Raw genomic sequence first — 21338 nt, 5'->3', positions numbered from 1 at the left:
CACATGAGACTTTAACCATCCAGTGGTACAGTATACATTATTATGGTGCAGTGTGATACAGGAAACACAGGTGTGTGAATTTGTATCCCTTGTATACGACCCCATTGATCCACACCTTAGTTAATGTGTGACAGTTCCAATAAAGCAGCAACACGATACCAATTAAAACAAACTGGAAACTCTCCAAAAAATGGCAATTTAATATAGGCTATAGCCTAAGTCATAAAATCACACGTCCCACCTCAAAATAAAGTGTGAATAAGCTTTCTCCATTAGCATCAAACATTTCTTTAGGGTTGAATTTGTAGAGCTGTGAACCAAAAACCACATTCCTGTAGTCATGAGGCCCAGCTGATCTGAGTCACAAGCAAGAGAGAGAGAGAGAGAGAGAGAGAGAGAGAGAGAGAGAGAGAGAGAGAGAGAGAGAGAAAGAGGAAGAGAGAAGAAACTCTGCTGAGAAACATTTGACGGTGACGTAAAACACACAACAGTCTGTATGCGCAGCCAGGAATAAAGTTGTTGCATTCAAGGGATCTATGTGGACCCAGAAGGGAATACAGTCTTTACAGCTTTGTTGACATGATGGACTTTCATCTAAAATGCAGGTAAGATGTGTTTGTTAATGTGAGATATGGACTTTTGGTTTCATTCATGTTGGTTTTTAGGACTTTACAGTCTTAGAGGTGAACTAATCAAATGAAACATGTTGGATAGCTACAGAAAAACACAGAAATGTGACATGGTTTTCCCTTTTTCTGTACCTGTACATCCAATGAGAGCTTTTAATTACATACATATTACATATTAACTATTGTAAACATGGTATCCATGATCAACATGCAAATGTCTGTTTAACTCAAGAAAAAAAACCTACACAAATACAAAGTGATTAGGTTCAGCGTTATGCACATGGGCGTGAAAACAAGACAAGATGCAATTTTAAGATAAGAGATTGTGGGTTGAGTTTTTACTGCTCAAGACGTCTGCGCTGTTACTGGTGAAGTACTGCTGCCTGTGTTTGAATGCAGCCTTCTGCTTGCATGCCACGACAATAATATTTGGTGTTTTTCTCCTCTTGAGCATGGTAAGCATCAAATGATACATTGTCCACAATTAATGTGACTTTATTTACATGCAAGGAAGTTAAAATGAGTAATAAAGGCCTGTAGACGAGGGCTGTGTAAAGAGAGGGCTGAGAAAAAAGGTCTAAGGGGAGAGCGTAATATCACAACTCCAGCGTTGAGTTTTCACACTTCAGTGCTAAAATGTGGCTCAGTTACAGGCATGCAGGCGAGAGCACAGCACAAGGAAACAGACACAGAGAGAACTGGGTTTGATCACAAGTAGCATTTCTTTTGTTTTATCACAGCAAGTCTGCTGTGGAGGAGCAGAGTCACGACTTTTATCCTCTATTAACAGACTGAGCCACACTGACTGATGATAAAAGATGATATTCTGGACATTTTAGTCAAAAGGCAGTGCAGATACAGGCAACAGTAATAGGCTTATAAAAATGCAAATTCACTTAAATCGTCTCCTCACAACTGAATCCATCCAATAAGAGGGTAATAGCCTCTTAATGTCACTGCAGTGAAGGCCAGCAGCTATGAGAGCAGAAGTTATCTGGTTTCCTGCAGGTTACGAGACTTTCTTCCCTTCTTTAAATAAACTGTGGGCATTTTTATCAGCGCTAAAGGCTGTGGTTTACTTGAAAGGCTCTATAGAAAGACAAATCACTCGCCTGGCATGAGTGCCCTGCTTCTTCAGGCGTGACATGCTTAACCCATCAATTACCAGCGGTTCCCGACCTTTCATCAAGTCGCATGAGCTCAAGCAGGCTTACGCCTCATCTGTGGGCTACCATTGGTCACGTTTTATATGACTGGGGCCCAAACTGGATGTTAATTAACACTTTTATCTATGTAAATGTGGGTACAGTCCCAATATCTTCATTGTACGGGCTGCTTTTGTCAAGTTTGCACTGCTGAAAGTTAGGCTACTTCTTGGAGTGACAGAGGATCCATTAGGCTACCTTTAGCTTACGCTCACTATTTCAACTGTTTAACCATTAGTTTAAGCAATTGCAACCATTTAGTATTACTTTCAGTTCAACTTTTTATCTGTACCTTTGACGCTAGCTAACTATTTCAACTGTTTATACTTACCTTTCATGCTAGCTATTAGCTAACTATTTCAACTGTTTGTACTTACCTTTCATGCTAGCTATTAGCTAACTATTTCAACTGTTTATACTTACCTTTGACACCAGCTAACTTTGATGTTACCTGAGGTGTTAAAACTTCCCATCTATTGTAGATAGTTGGGGTTCCCACATAGCAGCTGCAGAAGGAGCCCCTGGGGTGTGCCTCTGGTTGGGAATCGTTGTGTTAGCAAACCCCTTCAGATAAATAAATGTATACCTCTGTTCTACTTTATTCAACATGTTTGAATATGCTGTCTCACTAAGTTCCTCCAAATTGTTACACAACAACATGGCTCCTGAATAATCTAGATGTCAGCTTCCTGTATCAGTCACAATGACATGTTTTCATGTTCTGGCACAGACAACCTTTTACACCATAACCTCTGTTGCAGTCTTTTTTAGTGACTTCAATGTCTTTAATCTCATTGCTAAGTGAAACATTCTGTCACATGAAACCACTGGAACCTCTTTTTGTTCAGACTTGAAATGAAAGTTTCAGAATCGTGAACTGTCCTTAAGCCCACTTTGAAATGTTCTGTTTTCAGTAACTGTTTCCTCTTATCAGTGTTGGTGACGTTATTCTCAGATTGTCTCATGCGCTGTTTCTTTTTTAGGACGTGGTTACCTCTGAGATGATGGAGGAGAAGAGCGGAGTATGTCATGTGATGGAAGAGAGTCAGGTGGATGTGCAGATCACACAAGCCAAAGCTCAGCCCCAGCAGGCCAACAACCACAGACCCAACTGGTCAAATGGTAAACAGCTGCCTCTTCATTCGTTTTAGTGGGTGAATTGTGCTGCAAAGAACTCTCCATTACTCTCAGTGTCATATTTATGAGATGATCAGGAGGTCTCACCTGGGCTGGTTTACAAATACATACACCCTTCAGTATTTAAAGGTACTCTTAAGGAAATATCTATATGGGGTTCCATTTGTGCCAAAATGCTGTTGTTGTCTATAATACTGTTTAAATGCTTTAACTGCAATGTTACATCCTGATGTTTTACGTTTTATATTGCAAAATGATAGATCTTTTAATTACTCAACATGGAGCATATTACACTTGTTATATATGGAACGTTTGGGATTTAAAGTCAAGTTTAGTTTGAACAACATTTGGTTGCACAGCATGTGTTTGTACTGACTGACCCACCTTAGGTCAGTGAGATATGAGGGCTTTATTTATATTTGACTGCCCTCATTTTGTGGTTTTGGTGAGTGTTTGACTGCCACGTTTCACTGCTGCTATATTGCTTTTACTTCTTATTACATCCTTCTATTTTCTTCTTTGTTATTTTCTAAAATAAAGTGTTTTAGACAAGTGCAGGTTCTTGTCACACTTCTATTTCCAGCATATATGTAATGATGATCCTATAGTGGATTACTCTCTCTCTCTCTCTCTCTCTCTTTCTCTCTCATTTGCTCTCAGGTCAGTGTGTTGTGGCGATGCCAAGCTGTTCGATGCTCAACCCGAGCTTTGATCTGTCTCTGTGCCGTGCCAAACTGGAGAATGATGGCTTTCAGGTCGGCACACACACACATACAGTATGACCTGCTGTGGCACTGCAACATTCAGAAATCTTAATTGAGGTTGTTCATTTGTTTCATTTGTTTAGATTCCAGCCGGAGACATGGAGGCTCCACTGAAGACAGCTCTGGACGTTCCCTCAGTCAGGAGATACCTGGTTTTCAACTCCGCTCTCTTCCATTTTATAATGGCACCGGTATGTCGTACAGCTCTCTGTCCAATCCAGTCCACTCATTAAATCTTGTTTGATTAATCCTTACAGAAAATCTCCTCACGGCAAGAAGGCAAATAGGCATATTTCTTAAACTTCTGCAAGTTGTTGATATAATATTTCATGCTTTCAGTATTCAAGTTAATATTTCTCCCTCCACTAGGTGCTGTATGTGGTGCTGTGGTGCGCCGTGTTCTCCACCCTCCACCTCTATATCACCGTCAGTGACTACTGGGTGCTCTGCCTCTCTGTCAGCCTCGTCTCCATCTTCCTCACCACCGCCATCATCTTCATCCTCCACTACAGTAACAAGGAGGTAAGGAACGAGTCGGCTACCATACAATTGGTTTTACAGTAATGCTGACATTTTAATTTGAAATATCTTACATCCGAGTTTGACATCATCTGAAGAGGATTTCTTTAAATCCTTGAATCAATAAAAAAAACGTCAAATGTGAAATAAATGATTCTCAAACATCTTTGTCCGTTTCTGTGTCAGATCAACATGAACGTCGACGTTCGGTTGATCCAGGTGAATGAGAGGTTGGTGAAACACAAGCTGCTGGTGGCCGTGGCCGACTGGGTGCAGTCCTGCACTGGAAACATGCAGGTTAATCTCATGAAATCAACTGCAACTGTGAGAATATCAGGTGTTCCGTATGTCGGCAACACAACAATGAAAACGCAAATACCCATTAGTATTAGTCTAAAAGACAGAAGGTAAAACTTTCGTTTAACTATCAAGAAAGGAATCTGTCCGTCTGTCTTTCATTATGGTATTCACATATCTCGAGAACTGCTCCTCCAATCTACTTCACACTTGGTGTGTGTATTAGGGACCCCATGGAGTGCTTTTCTGAATTTGGTGCAATTTGGACACTGGAACAGTGAGCACTTGCTCACAGGACAAAAGTCTATTTTACTTTCCATACTACATAAAAAGTACTTTAATATATACCCAGAATAGAAGCAGATTTTTTATATAAAGGAATGGAAAAATGGAAACATTCGGAGGTCGGTAATAAAAAACAAAGAGAGTCATTTGTAATTTGAACAAGAAAGGCTAAAACACTATATATGGCTTGTACTGAGGTGCATCTCTACTAACCGTGTGGGTATAAAGATTTTCATGTGATTAATAAAAATGTTTGAGATGTGAGTGGTGATTTAGTCGTCTGGAACCAGGCGAGTACATCAATACTGAACACCCAAACTGAATCATTTGGCGTTGGCAGCCGCTGATGCTTTTGTACTCGTCTCTCTCTGTCTCTCTACAGCTGTACTTTGTGTTTTGGGACATGTCCCGCTGTCTGAGCGCACTGACTGAAACTTTAGAGGAGCGCAGCTTTGTGGAGAATGACACCCAGGTGAGTGAGTCGAGTAGGCCTACATCTGTCCCCCTGTTTGTTCTCCTGCTGCTTTATCGATTTTTTTTCTTGTGCTCCCATGTTAGTCCTCCCTCAAAATCAATAGAAACCCGATTCTAGCTGCTGTTGAAAGGATATGTATTTCTATATCATCTGGAAGCGTAGCCCTTGAAGGACAGTGATCACATTTCATGGCTTCCATTTTCGCAGCGTGGGGGAAGTTTAAAACGAACAATGTGTCACTTTCCCCAGATCAAACTGAAGAAGAAAATGTCGCATCTCGTTCTTGTGACCGAGGATGCGGCTGTTCACCCCGAGGTCGAAGGGTCAGATGTGGACTCGAGTGAACAGAGGCCTCTGCTGAGACATGATGACACTGGCTGCAGTACCTCATCCAGCCAGCACGAGGGAGCCAAAGTCACCACCAACTACAGCCTTATCCCTGATGCGGCGTTACCTGCTCAGGTATAAAGAGATATGATGCTGCAAGACGACTTTATTCCCACACTGAGGGAATCTATATTACAGAAGTGGTATTGTTTCATTATCGATACATCAGAATTAGCAATACATTCGCTGATACACAGACAGAAATTGCAGTGCCTGTAAAGTTAATCAATTAAGGTTTTGTTTGTACAGGAGCAAGTATGTGGAGTTAATATTTAACGGCTCATTTATGGCTTGCTAATTAGGCAACTAGACTGGTTTAAACCTGAGCAGGTCTTTATTCATACGTTCACCCAGGATGTGCCCTGATTGGTTAATTGGAACACATTTTACTCCAAAAATACTCCACACAGTCCTGCTCCTCTACATGTGAGAGTGAATGAAGTTTCCTCCTTTGCACGTTTAATTATATAAAGTCATTTCAGTACCACCACCAATCGTGCTTTTTCGCTCTTCATTTTTAGGGTGAAAGCAGGTTACTACAACTTCTAAGTGTTAATGTACTTCTTTGCAGGCTAAAGCCTATCAGCTTCTGATGACCTACAGTGCCGCTTATGTGAGGCTGCTGGCGTCCCAGAGGCTGTCAGGACCCTCACACTACCGCCTACAGCCTCAGAGGAATCACTGCTCCACCGCCCATCTCTGCCTCTGCCAGTACATCAAAAAGAAGATCCTTCGATAACAGAACCAGAGTCAGACCAGGAACGTTGAACTGTTGGACTACACTTTTCTTTCTTTTTTTTAAGACTTTTGCTTTGCACGCATGCCCTTGAACAGACACACTGACACGTAGGAGCATTTCCTCTGGAGCATGATGTTGTTTTGGTCAAATCAAGGACCTGTTTGGAGCTTCACACTCTGGATTTCTGTCGGCAGGCTCCTGTGCTGCTGTCTTCATGCCAGCTCTGTGTTTGCATCGTTCATTTGGTCCAAACGCTTTCTGCACTGTGCCAAACGCTGTCTGATCCACCTGCAACAATATTTGCACTCTTGTACACATGACAATCGTGGCCTTAGTAACTGTTAACTGTTAGCTATTATGATTTTACATAAAAGATGTGTGATAACCTGATCAAATACAACACAATATCAAATTAGTGGTTTTATATATTTTTGGCTTGTGACCTTTTACTAAAAGTTAGTGTCTAGTCGGTCACATTTCAGATGAACCAGTACTTTTACTTCTGATTCTTTAAGTACATTTGGCTAACGAAACCTCTTTCCTTTTACTTAGTAGGAGTTTGACAGTAGTGGAAGAGGTTTTCAGATGTTTTATTTCGTAAAAATATGTAAACATGTAATATTGTAAAAAAGACGTATTTTATAGTATGAAAAGAAAAAGCACTCTGCAGCAGAATGAGAGGAGTCTCACTGTTACATTACTATATGTCATATTCTTGGATTTATTTTGGTTTAAGTAGCATTTTCATGTTTCATTTGGTGGAGGTAAAGTGATTATCACCTCATTTGTTTATAGTATTAAAAAAATGCATCGTACTTTATGATCGGATTACGTTTTGTGTGTAGAATCTAAATCTGCAAAATAAAGAGTACAACATTTCCCTCTGATATGTAATGAAGTAGAGGTATGAAGTAAATTAGAATCGCTCAAGTAAAGTACCTCAAAATTGCACTTTTGCAAATTGTTATATTCCGCCACTGGACTTCGAATGCAGGACTTTAATAACCTTTTAATTTAATTAAGTGATATTTCTGTCACCACTGCTTGGAGGATTGACAAAACATGTGTAGACAAAAACAATAGAAGAGACTTTCCTTGATGCAGCTGTGTAATGATGCTGAAAGCGGGTTAACATGAATCATTGGCTTTAGTTTCCTGGATATAATACCTTAAATGTCAGCCACAGAAGTATAACCAGAGTGTTATTGTTTCTGTGTTCTCACACCTTTGCTTTTATGTGTGTAGGTGGATTAGATATCTCTACGCATTTGTGTTTGCAGGTTGTGGGGTTTCTCACATATTACCAGCGATTACCCATCACTCCTGGTGCTGTGGCTGAGATGACAGCCCAGCGAGAGAGCCGCAGGATGACACAAACACACACAGCGAGACAGCAAGCGTGGCTGACCCAGGCCCGGGGGGAAGCTGGGATTGTGTGATGGAGGAGAGAGGCTTGCAGCATGAGGCCAAGTTAAACGATCGCAGAGACGCTGGCTGTCCTCGGGAGGCTAAATGGCCATCTGCGATCCTGCACACACGGGCTGGCTTAGCGCCCACCTTTAGTTCCTCCCTCACACCTCTTTTCCATTGGCCAGATGGTTTGGGTCCATACTTCACCTTTTCACAGATATGATTTAAAGCAACTATAATGTATAACAACGTGAAAACAATGTGAAAGGGAATGCGGGTAGTTAAAAAGTAGTGGAGTACGTATCATCTGAATCTGTAGCTTCCTTGAGCTATACTCACTGTATATAACCAGCTCAGCACCAAACAGCAGACAGACACATATTTGCAACATCTCGTGTGGATGACATCAAGTCCAGCTTCCAACTCTTTTTACCAGAGTCCATTGAAGGTGTTATACTGGACATGACAAACCTGGAGGCGTGTGTTTGGGGACACGTGGAGAGCATTCAAGTCCCTCATCATCAAGGATAATGACACTGATATCCTTGTCATAGCGATATCTATACTGCCATCCTTACAGGCCATTGGTCTTGAGAGTATGTGGATTGTGTTTGGCCAACGAGCCAGTGTTCGATGGATTCCAGTCCATGAAGTAATAGCTGCAATTAGGACCGACAAAGCCAGTGGATTACCGTACTTTCATGCATTCACAGGCTGTGACATTGTGTCTGCATTTCATAGATCGCCGTGTCCTGGCTAAAAAATAGGTGACATTATGTGCAAGTTGGAGTACTTTTTATAACTATATATATCTATATATATATATATATATATAAGAACTATATATATATATATATATATATGTTTTTTAGTGAGAAAAATAGGTTATATGGTACGTTTTGTCCGAATTTCTTCGCGACGTGGGTATATGATATGGCATAAAAAAACCTTTTATGTGTTTTCAGAAGTACTTTGTACTACATGTGTACACTCTGTCGCCCCCCCTCTAGGACCAAATTGGGTCCCGTTCTGTAGAGCTGAGGCAAGCTGCAGAGTCGGGTTATCATTTGTTTGTGGGTTGATTGCTATGAGGGACACCTTTCACATACAATACTGGTCATGTGATCTATTGTTGTCGATTGTAACATGTTGACTATAGTGGCTTTAAGGTTGTGTTTCTGTGGACAATATAATATCATATTTATGATATAATATAGATATTTTCTTCTCAGCTCCCTTAGTTCCCTCTCCATCTGGCCTGAAGTGTAAGCCGTGGGAGAACATAGGAAAAACTGAGTGTGTGTGTAAAATGCCATCTCAGTGCCCGTGAGTATGATTTTTGATAATTCATCTGCATCACACAGACACACACACAGACACACACACACACACACACACACACATGGAAATGCCTTGGGAAAATACGAAACACCATTTAACACTGCATGTTTCCATATATTGTCTTCATTTAGGACTTCTCTGCAGTTGTGTGCCAGACTTGGCTCAAGCCAAGCGCGTTTGCTTAGCGTTTGTCAGCTTGGAGCTCTGCAGTGTATTGGGCGGAGCTTCGAGTTGGCCAATGACAGCGACTGTGACTGGCCAGAGGAGACGTCCACGTCCTGTGCGGACTGCAAACCAGGGACAATCTGTCAGGGTGAGTCTCCTGGACCTTCTTTTAAATCAAGATTGAAGACGTTTCTGTTTGCTGCTGCCTTTAATTGAACCAGATTCAAGGATATTTTTAGTGTTTCAATGAATCTCCTTTTATTTTGCCTTATGTTTTGATGCTTTTAAGTGAAGCACTTTGAATTACCTTGTTGTGCTATACAAATAAACTTGCCTTGCCTTGCCTTGCCTTACCAAATTTCATGGCACTCCATCCAATAGTTGTTTAGATATTTATCTCTACACCACTAGAATAGAAAGTCAGGTGGTCACTATAGGATTCATCTTCTGGGGACCATGAATGCCTGGACAAAATGTAAAGACAATCCAACCAATAGTTGACAGGTTTGTCTACCACATTAGGTGCCTGGATGGGAAGGCAAAAGAATACTTACGTGGTACAGATTATGCAAAAAAAGGGAAAGGAGCAGCTGTAAAACACAATGTGATTGAACAGAAGACAGTGAGAGATACTGTAGTTCCTGTTCTAACAGAGGAAAGAAAAAGAGAGACGAAGCGGGAGAAAACCGGGGCAACTGGCCTATAAATAGCACCTTAGTGATGAGGGGAGAGAGGAAAGGCCACAGAGACACAGAGAGGAGAAAAACAGGCCAAAAGAATGAGACACCGCCTTTACCAACGTATCGTTCACAACCCCAAAAATTATTTTTTTATTCATTACTCAAACAACGGAAGTCAGAAACAACCAACGTGTGTGCAACACAGCCATGAACATCATTATAATAATAAACCTCAAGAGAACCACACGTAGACAGGTCATTTTTGGCTCTTTGAAACAAGCAACCCATCGCATTTACAAGCACAAAAACAAAAACAAAAAAAATAAGAAATTGAAGAACACAACTCCCAGCTGAGTAAGAACACAGCCATGTTGCTGAGCACAGAAGAGTCCCATCAGAAAGCAAACAGGGAGATGAAGCCTAGCGCTGTATAAACTAACCTTAGATATGCTAGGAGTGACTCTATTCATTAGACACACACTCACCGCCAGAGCCCTCTGTACAATAATAATACTATACAATACTGTGCTTCATTTACTCTTTTAACACTGAAATATCACTGAGTCAATCATATAAGGACAGGGTCTGCATTTGTCAAACAGGTTTAAGTGTAAACATCCTACATTTTTACTCCTATTCAATAACTTCAATCAACAGTTTGTCATTTTGGGAAGGATGCTCCTTTCTTGATACCAGCACAATGTATATGATGCAACAGCCAGAAGCTAGTTAGCTTAGCTTAGCAACAGGGGGAAACAGCTAGCCTGGCTTTATCCAAAGGTAATACTATCTACTTACGAGCACCTCGAAAGCTCACTGATGAACATGTTATATCTCTCATTTTCTTAATACGTACAAAGACTGAAGTGTAAAAACAAGGTGACAGAGCCAGGCAAGCTGTATCCTCCTGTTTACAGTCTAGATGCTAAGCTAAGCTAGGCTAACCATCTCCTGGCTGTGGTTTCATATTTGGCGCGCAAACATGAGAGTGGCATCAATCTTCTCATCTAACTCTCTGCAAGAAAGCGAATGAGCATATTTCCCATGAAATAGAACAATTTGATCACATTTCTTCATATTTCAAATTTATTTGTGATCACACACCTTCTAAGAAACACGTTTTGGATTGATTGTTCTAACTATTATTGGTCGTAATGAAAAAATATGTTATCTAAAGCAGTAGTGATAATTCAGTATTTGATAAATAACATATTTAAGCGGGAAAACTGATCACTGAGTATAATAAAATGAAGGATTGCTTTTAAACATGTCTTTAAAAATAAATACTTTTTTATTAATAAGTTGGCTTTTAGGAGCATTATTTTGTGAGGTTTTTAGTAGTTCGATAAATACGTGCCCAGATGTACTTATTATTATACGAGTGATAATCAAATGCAATGCAGTTGCCAATAATAACAACAATAATAATATATAAACAACAGAATAAACTGTAGTTATACTGTCTCTCTTTGTGTTCATTATTAACAAACATAATTCTCTAATATCTCTGTATAATTATTTTAAAAATAGCATCATCAACCAACAGAGGAGGGGGGGGGGGGGGCAGATGGAAAATATGAATAGGTCCAATAACTCATGTGAACAGGAGAAAGACAAGAAGACAGAGGAAAGAGAAAAGAGGAGAGATTTCATTAAGCGGAAAGTGCTACAATACAGTATAGGCATTAATATTTTATCTCGCTCCTATTGGAAACATTCATTTTCAGTTCCTCCCATAAACCTCATATTATAGTTCAAACAGTAATGTTGACTTACAGCTCTGTTGGCTCTTATAAACAACAGCACACCTGCTGCTGCATTAAGGAGACCATATGAAATGAACCCTGACTCATTGTGTTACAACAGTGAAACAACGTCATAGGAGCTCACAGTCGCACATCGAAACTCGATATTTAAGACAAATGGAAACAAACTGAGGATGACATGCAGGGCTATGCTGCCTCATAAGTCTAACGTTGCACTAAAGTTTCACACACAGTGTCTGGGAGGTTAAATAGCTAAGAGATGTGCAACAGAAAATAGGCCAATACACAATATTTGCAAACCTAAGATTCAAATACTATATAATAATCATCAAAATTGTCTCCTTTTCTTTTATTGACATCAACTTGTTTGAGAAAACTGTAGCACACACTGGTAGACATTTTAGGAAATATTCGCACCAACAGCTGGGAGACAAGCTATTATTGCACTAGACGCCCCGTTAGCTTAAATTTATATTTATCATGCACTAAAAGAACTATGAATGTAAGCAGCTGCATCGTCTCGCCTGGTTACTAGAAAGTGCATCATCATCAGATATCAAATTTAAGCCAATTTCAAAAGTGTCAGATAGCTGCAAGAAACAATATACTGTAAATAATAGCAGACAAAGTCGATGCATGAGTAGATATTGAATGAATTCATAAATAAACAGATTTTAAATAATTCAACGAACATATAATTCATAAATGATGTATCATCCCATCCAGCTCAAATGTCCATGTAGCGTACGAACAACCAATCTCAAATAAATACTCTGTTTGGTTACATTAGACACTCTGTCAGCCTCCATGTGGTGTGTTAAATGTGTATTGATCACCCCCTCTAACACTTTCAATCAGTTTGACAGTCTGTCAGCAATAATACTACTCTGTAAATCAACTTTGTTTCAACATGGCACTTTTTTTAGTTTTTTGAAGAAAACAGGTATACTGTACTTTTTTATTTGACTTGTAACACTAAAATGTGCATTTAAATATCCCAAAAACAACTGCGATGGCCCATTCAGTAGATTTAGTTGTTGGAATATTTAACACGGTGACCTATGAATTAATCAAATGAATTGTTAATACAAGGAGCTTTGCTTCCCTCGTGCAGCTCATATCTGAGTGTAAATATTAAGCGGTCGCTGTGCTAACAGCAACACTCGGCGTCTTTTGACAGCCGATTGTATTTGGCATTTGATCATCAGCCGTGATTGGTTGTTTTTGGTCGTCGTTTTGTGTGTTTGATGGCAGCGGGTTAGGTCAGAGCTGTGTTTGTGTGTGTGTGTGTGTGTGTAGCTGTACACCGTAGGGCCAGCAATGCAGTAGCAGTTTGTGTGCGCTCTCAGTGCTCCTACTTCCTCCAAACGATCAAGAGTAGTTTGCTAGCTAATATATGCCATGATTTCCCATCTGTCTGACGCTGTGCGGAGTTACGGCTCCCAGTCGTCGTCGTGGTGCTGCGAGGCGATGATGACTACCACGGTAAGGATGGTGCAAAGCACGATGGAGGCGATGCCAACAGCCAGGCTGATGAAGGAGAAGTTGCGTGCCTCGCGGGAGGCTATCTCCGCCGTCACCATGTCCCCTCTGGCTATCGCCGTGCGCACCTAAGTGATGCAGGAGGGAAGGGGATGGGTGAGTGGGAGAGTGGAGAAATGAAAAAATACGTTATGTAACAAGAAGATGCACGAGTGGGAGAGAGTCTGAAACACCATGCATGGATCGATTTCACTGCAGCACAGCCTGAATGTGCAGGAAGAGGCCACTTCACGCTACATTAACACACCATAACAACATACACAGCTCAGACCAGTGGGTCCATGCCTTGTCAGCTCAACTTAACTCAAAGCCAGCTGAGCAGGCCCAGAGGAAAAAATCCATTCTATCCCGTTGCACTGACAATGGTGCAGTTACGTAATGCTGTGTGGATGTTGGTCAGCGCAGTCTGCCATTACAGAGGCAAACAACAGGCATCATGGAGGTACGAGAGTCACCACGCTGAGCCTTCACATTTCTCACTTCACTCTCAGCTTTAGGTGTAATGGTGGCGCACTGACCCAAGCTATATTGTCTTCAAATGTGTAATGTTAATTCTTGGGGTTGGCTGTCTTCTCCTGCCGTTTCCTGATTCTGCATAATTCAAAGGTATCGAAAACATAGGGCGTCAGCATCCGTAATAGACCTCGGAGTCGTGCCTATTTCTTCACTGTTAGGGAGGGGCTGAACTAAACTTTCAAAATCCAAGCAGACACTACAAGCTACATTTTGACACGAGATATACATTTTGTCTGAAAAATCACACGATTAACGTCATTATGTGTACAATGACAGTAGTTCCTCTGTCAGAGTCTAACTATCGCGCTAACATGCTCACAATAGCAGCTATAACGTTTGCCATGTTCACCATCTCAGTTCAGCATGTTAGCGTGCTCACATTTGCGAGTTACCACGAAACACAAAGTACAGCTAAGGCTGATGGGAACGTCTTTCGTCTTGTGCATATAGGTATTGGGACAAAATTACATGTTGAAGCCACTGTGTGAAAACTTAAAGGATCTCCAATGTTATTAGAAATTCTTCCTGAGAGGGACATGATTGCGTGATCCAAATTTGATGGTGATTGCTGAAAAATACAAAAGTCAACCTCATGGTGGCGCTAGAGGAAAGGTCGGGGGATCACAAAAGTCAGTAGGATTCATTGTCTGGGCACAATGAAAGTTTCATGGCAATGCCTCAAATTGTTGATGAGATATTTGATTCTGGGTCAAAGTGATGGACTGAGCGGCATTGCCTGGAGCCACGTCGCTGACATGGCTGAAAAAAAACACATCCCCCATTTGTGAGGTAATCCCCCCAAAAAATCAATATTAAAGTGACGAAAATACGTGTGATTTATTAGACTGTTGTACATACTATATGTATTTTACCACAGTGCCATCCTAAAAGGCAAGTACATTTCTGAAAATAAAATGAAGGGTAAAATGACTCGAGGACGCATTTACATTAGTCTCGCTGGTAAAGGCGACATTATGTTAATAAGACTCAAAGATCAAAAGACACGATGAAGCGGCATTAACCTGCACTGCTTTGATGATCGCAATGATGCCTGTTGGCCAGAAGCAGCAGACGGTGGTGAGCACGGCGATGGGCAGGTAGTCGTGTGGCGGTCGACGGTCCATCAGGGTGATGCTGGGTGGCATTTGCATGGGATGAATCTGGCCCGGCGGGATCCCTGGGTGGCCTCCCCCGGTCGGCATGTAGGGTTGTCCCTGAACAAAGAGAGAGAGAGGAGAAGACAGTGAGTAAGTGAGTAAAACAGCAGCTTACAAAGCACTTTCCACTCGAAAAGACACAGGAACAAGGTGACACAGTCAAAGAGGAGGACAGCCGCATGAGCACCGTCCCTGTTGGATACATTAAAGAGTCGTGCACGTCTCAGTTTTATCAGCAGCATGGCCGGAAACGTCTGAAACTCTATTATTCATTTGTAGGAACCAGCCTGCAAGATGGTACAGTGCAGATTTAGCTCTTGATAACATCTTACCAAACCCTCCTGTAGTCCTGTACACAGGAACGTATGCAACACAAATTATACTGCTGGGGATTTTAAATATTTATCTTTATTAAAAGCGACTGGCGAGGTGGAGAAGATTAAACCCAAGCTCTTGTTTTCAGTTCAGCGCACTTGGGGGTGAGACTTGTGGTAGCAGAGAAGCACTTTCGGTGGTTTGATGACTCACAATCAAATTTTGGGGCCTAAGTTTCACCACTATCACTTTACCTTAGGGGGTAGTGTGAATGGTTTTATTTTAAACATGTGCAGCTATATTAAAAAATATGTTGTACAACGGTGAAGAAATAAAAGCTACAAAGATATCTATTAATGATCTTGAGCACTGGTTCACAACCGGTTTTTCAACCAAAGCAGAGCCCACTCACATCACCTCAGGTTGCATGTTTCTATGAAACGAGAGCAGTTCAGCCAAAGACTGACATTCGATTCTCAAGTCATTTTTTCATTGTTGTTTTGGGAATTTGATGCCTAGAAAGCCAACAGCAGAGAGTGATAGGAAATGAGGGGGAGAGAGATTGATGACATGCAACAAAGGATGTGAACTTGGGATTTTGCGGCTTGTGGTCGCCGCCATAATCCTGATCCCGCCAAGGCAAGGTTCGTATTACAGGTGGGATCGGGAGGGTGTGGCTCCCCCTAATTGGAACATTTGTATATCCTTCTTAACTGTAATCGTAATTAAGTTTTACAACATGTTTCCCATATTCATGCATGGAAGACTCTTGTAATACAATTTCAGACACCCCTAAAATGGGCCGTACCATTTCTTAACCTTGAACTTAGTTGAACATCTTGTCTGCCGGCCTCTAAAGTCTATGTCCACACAATGTATATTGCACAAGCCAATGGGAAACCTTGTAGGTTAGTGTAAATAGCAGTTTTGCTGTAGAATAAGTACTTTGTGGGAGACCCCTGGCTACAAAAGCTGTTGTGTGGTACCTGCACCATGAGCTGGTGTAATGAATTTGATTTATCATTATCTATAGACTGCAGACTGTTCTCGGTTTCCTTAACCTTCACACTCTGCACCAAGGCACCGCATATGGTTTATCGGGTGATCTCCAGTCACTGCTGGTGAAAAGTTAGCCTTAACTGCATACACAATGAAACAATGCAGTAAGGCATGGCGACCACTGTGGTTAAGTGGCTAGCAGGGCCGTCCTTCAACCAAAGGATCGGCAGTTCGATCCTCGACTTCGGCTCTGCTAGTCGCATGTCGATGTGTCCTTGAGCAAGACACTTAACCCCAAAATTGCTCCTGTAGCTGTGCCTACGGTGTCGAAATGTGATAGAATCTGAATTGTAAGTCAGCTAAATGACTGTAATGTAAAAAGCATGATGCTCCCTCAGACACAAACATGTTCTAATGCAATGGATTTGTACTTTTTTATAAAAGCCCATCTAAAGACAAGTAACACAAATTAGCTCAGCCTATGTGCTTTGCATTGACACTGTGTGTGGAATTAGTGTATTCTATGAATATTATACTGTATGCTTATGCATTTGTCTCTTCCTAATAATAATCCTCACAAAATAAGTTAATAAAAGTCACATCAAAGAAGTTAGCTGTTTTCTGTTTATGTGATTCTCATGAAATGAAAATTTGACCTAAAGTTGTCAAAAATCATATCAAGCGTGTAATGCAGCAACGTGCTAACTTGAGCAAATGTATAGTTTTAGATTGTTCAAAACTGAGTTTGACGTTATAAAACATTTCTAATAATTTCCAATGTTGTTTCCAGGAAAAACGTTTTGTAACATTTTGTATTAGTCAAAGGGGAAAATAGAGAGAAAACACTGTTCAATCTAACTGGTAACAATGAAGCTTTTCTTTCAAGGAAATTTCTCCAGCAATCAATTATTACAAGCTCAACCAACTGAGATGACCGGACAATATCTGTACCCATAATTAGTACCAAATTACAAGAAACTTCCAAGTAAAATATTAGAAAACTATGAACATGTAAGAGTAAGCGTTAAAGATGGAAAACATAACAACTATTATCCGTGATATGAGGAGGAATGAAATGTAAAGTATATATTCAACTTTTATTTCTAGACACATGAGTCCATACAGCAACAAAAAACAAATACAACAAAACTAAAAAAACTAAAAACAATACAATACGCCAAAGTCACTTGTGGTTAAAAAACATATAGACATTTGTTCCAATGTTTCCAAAAACAAGAAGAATACTTTGTGTCACTCTGTGTTGGCTCAGTTAAGGCCTTTATGATTACATTTTCTGACTTATTCAATCAACATTTAAATTTGTAGATACAATTCCTCAACACAGCATGGAAGAACATTACGGGTCACAAACATATTACTGTCCATCTTGGAAGCTTGAGCAAGATTCTAAAAGCATCATTAAATGCCAAATGAATCTTTTTCATAATATAATATAATATATATAATATAATGAACAGAGTGGTGTAATTCTGCAGCAGGCTGATGTCAGACCTGTGAAATCTTGAAAAGCACCTTAAACGTCTCTAACTCACCGATGCCATGGGGTAGACAGGTACATACGCTGTGCAGGGCTGAAGCTGAAGAGGGTAGCCCGGGTGGAGGTATCCTACAGGGGCGTGAGACATGGTGCCTCCGGGGCCCTGGGTCTGGACCGTGTAGCCCTGCGGGGCCCCCTGAGGACCCAGCGGGCCGCAGTGGAACTGGGTTTCTTGGAGGTATCCGTCTGAGCCCGGAGGAGGGGGCGGAGGAGGGTAGTTGGGCTGGCTGCCCGGCGCTGGCTGCATGTTAGGGTGTTGGGGCATGTTTGGGTCTTGCGGGCCGGAGAGGTACGGAGGAGGCTGCATGGTCTGACGGCCAGAGTCATCGAGACCTGGGAGATGAAGAAGAAGAAGAAGAAGAAGAAGAAGAAGAAGAAGAAGAAGCAGAGGGAGGGAAGATAAGAAAAAAGCAGGTAGGAGAGAAATCACAAATAGAAAACGCAGAGGACGAACAATAAGAGAAACAGAACTAGTGAGCGCACGTTATCTAACTCAAGCACTGTTACACGTCGGTCCGCATGTTGAATGTAATATGTCTTATCTCACTGTCGAGGAGAGGGAGAAACAATTAAACAGACCACAGCTCCTCAGCAAGACTTCAAACAGCATCAAAAAAGACAGAAATCCTGTGTAGTCTGTGTGCTAATGATGACAGTGATTGACATTCTCACCTCCAGAGAAGAAAAGCCTTTTTTTTGCCCCCTCCGCCTCCTTTCAAAAACAATGTTTGCTAGCAGTTAGAGATGTGGCATTTCTGAGATGGAAAACTTCATCTGATGGTTTGTCTGTCTGTCTGAAGCATCCTCTTGCTTTTGAACACCCCATGCTTACGAGTCTGCTCCCTTTGTGTTTGTTTAACATTGGAAATGACTGATGGGGCGTCGTGTTTTCACAGCAGGGACGCGGCCGAGGGTACGGTAATCCACTTTGACGGGTTCATGAGGGAGGGAGGAGGAGGAGAAGATGGATGCAGACGGAGGTGAGGATGGAGGAGCGGGGGTTCTCGATGGGGCGAAGGAAGGCGAGCAGGAGGCAGTCGGAGAGCAGAGCAGCTGAGTGATGAAGGATGACGACTTGTGCTCGGGGACCGGCTTTACATAACAGTCCCCGACTCTGTCACAAGCAGGAAGTGGACCAGAAGCAGACAAGCGGGGAAAGGAGCGAGCACGAGGGAAGGGACACCTTTAAAAGGGCACGACGTGACGAGCAGCTTGGCGAACACGAGAAAACAAAACGCATGTTGGTGTTTCTCCATTTAAGGGCTGCTGAGTCTGCCAAGATAGGACTAAAATAGAAGGAAGAAGTGGTGGACTTTCAGTTTTAAAATATGTGAAAGTTTTAAAACATTGGCTTTAAACAGCACTTGTGATACACACCCAGCAGGTGATGCAGCAGGTATTTCCAGGAAATTGCCAGAATTTAAATGGATGGATGGATGAAGACCATTAGTATTCATAAACAGATATCAAGTGTCATTATTCCAGAACGACTCATTTATAAGGTTTTAGAGGTAATCTAAAATGTACTTTTTGCTTCTCTCTTTCTAAGACTAAAACAGCAGGTTTATGATCGATAATTTCATTGTTAATACAATTGTACTGGTAGTTGCATTCGCTATGAACAAACACACAGTCCAAAACTATAAATATAAGCAAACTGTTTTCCCACTGTGTCTTACTTGCTGTCCCTACCGGCTCGGGCCCAGTTAAGAGTAGTGAGTGACGAGTCAGCAGTCAAGCAATGGCAGTATCAAACAGGCAATGGAAGGTGTTTTGAGAAAGTATCAGTCATGGAAAACCTGCAAGAGGTCCTTGAGCATGCAGCCATGAGCACACAAAATACTATGCAGTGTGATAGACAGACACAGAGGTACACAGAGATACTTTTCTCACAGGAGATATGATGACTTGCAGTAGCAGGAACAGCACACAATGTTTCTAAGAACACGAATGGCAGTTGAGCCAGCATGCGCAATATACTGAGCACATTGGGACCTAAAAGTAATCAAGCACTATCAATGTTATTAGGACTACACCTCTTCCAGATGATTTTATTCATGCAGCCCAAATTTGCCTCAGAGGGCCCTTTGTGTAAAAAGTCTCAGCATTAGAGACATTTTGTTGATGGTAAAGTTGTATATATATAATATTTAAGACATCCGTGGTGACAAAATGATAAGTACTCGTGTCTGTATTTTGCTCTTGAGGACAGTAAGAATTACCACTGAAGGTTTTCATCTGTTATTGCAGGTGTAACCAGGTTAGATGGAAGCAGCAGAGGGAACCATGACAACTGAAAGATAATTATATAAAATACACAATACTGAGCGTTGCTGAATTTTAAATGGGGCAAAATCATTACTCCTCAGACATCTGGCAAACTATCACATCCCTGCAGTATTTAAATTGTAAAACAGTGTTCTGCATCCTCATTAATAACATTATACTGTAGCCCAGCTGTTGTTCTCTTCATAGCATCGATAACGGATTGTGACAGCAGGTGACAGCAGTCAGGTGTTCAGTCCAAACTGTAGTCTCCTGTAGAGTCTGCCCCTTACCGTAGCCTACCAATAGCAACTTTATGCGTCTCATTGTGACCTTTATTCTTGTACTCTGTTACTGTATAGCCACTGTTTGAGCTCCATCCTCAGCTGGCGCTTGACAATGGACGAGAAAAAAATAGAACGAGAAGACAAAATTGCCTCTTTTTTTTTTTTAGTGCACCACCACACGTTTAGGATTATTATTAATCAGGGCAGTTAAACACGCGCAAGCGGAGGTGTGCACGCGCAGAGGACACCCACACGGATGTCCACGGTGAGGAGAGATGTGGCCGGCGTAGGCCTTTCTCTAATGATGATAACGAGAAAAACAATAACCACCTATAATTCATCTGTAAGGTCGCCTGCAATGTAAATATCATTAAAAAGTCATGTTTCTTGAAGCACAAAAGAAACAAAACCTACAAATACAATCCCTTAAAGTCTAGAAAAATGTCACTTTAAACTATATTTAGGACCATGGATTCAAATAAGAGGCCCTGTGGTGCTTTTTTCCTCCCCAGGCTGCACCCACACAGCGGTGCAGCATCCTACAGAAACAGCGCTGTGCAGATAAATAACAGATAGATATATTGACAACAGGGGGAGCTGGAAAAAAAAAACCTCTGATCTCATCAGCCCGACACATCCGCGGATCAAACACAGCGATGTCCATTTAAAAAAAGAATAAAAGACCAAATTCTCACATCTCAATGGTGTTAAGTAGCTCATTTAGGCTGCCAATTAGGCTTCAAAATACGTATATTACGTACATAATACATATGTAGCACAATTTAAACACCTCACCGTGTTTTTCCGACGACATGCCTTCCGAGCTTCTGTCCTCCCTCCTGTGATGTATTTTTACTCCAAGCTGATGCTGAGAAAAAAATAAATCCCTCCGTTCGTGCG

At 41.3% G+C, this 21338-nt stretch overlaps 2 protein-coding genes across 2 annotated transcripts; one reads left to right on the top strand and one right to left on the bottom strand.

The window, feature by feature from the left end:
- Positions 1-503: 503 nt before the first annotated feature.
- On the top strand, positions 504-7271 carry tmem268 (transmembrane protein 268). Its single transcript, XM_079175621.1, has 9 exons — positions 504-605; positions 2818-2956; positions 3632-3726; positions 3819-3926; positions 4105-4257; positions 4441-4551; positions 5219-5308; positions 5561-5773; positions 6270-7271. The coding sequence occupies exons 1-9, from the start codon at positions 600-602 to the stop codon at positions 6435-6437; spliced, it is 1083 nt and encodes a 360-aa protein (XP_079031747.1). The 5' UTR covers positions 504-599; the 3' UTR covers positions 6438-7271.
- Positions 7272-13232: 5961 nt separating this feature from the next.
- prrt1 (proline-rich transmembrane protein 1) lies at positions 13233-21252 on the bottom strand (the record flags this gene model as incomplete). Its single annotated transcript, XM_079175762.1, has 4 exons — positions 13233-13409; positions 14880-15071; positions 17882-18219; positions 21234-21252. The coding sequence occupies 4 exons, from the start codon at positions 21250-21252 to the stop codon at positions 13233-13235; spliced, it is 726 nt and encodes a 241-aa protein (XP_079031888.1).
- Positions 21253-21338: the final 86 nt, after the last annotated feature.

The sequence above is a fragment of the Pholis gunnellus genome, assembly GCF_910591455.1.
Source record: "Pholis gunnellus genome assembly, chromosome: 16".
NCBI lineage: Eukaryota > Metazoa > Chordata > Actinopteri > Perciformes > Pholidae > Pholis > Pholis gunnellus.
Note: the sequence above shows the minus strand (reverse complement) of the source record. Positions and strands in the feature narration are given on the sequence as shown.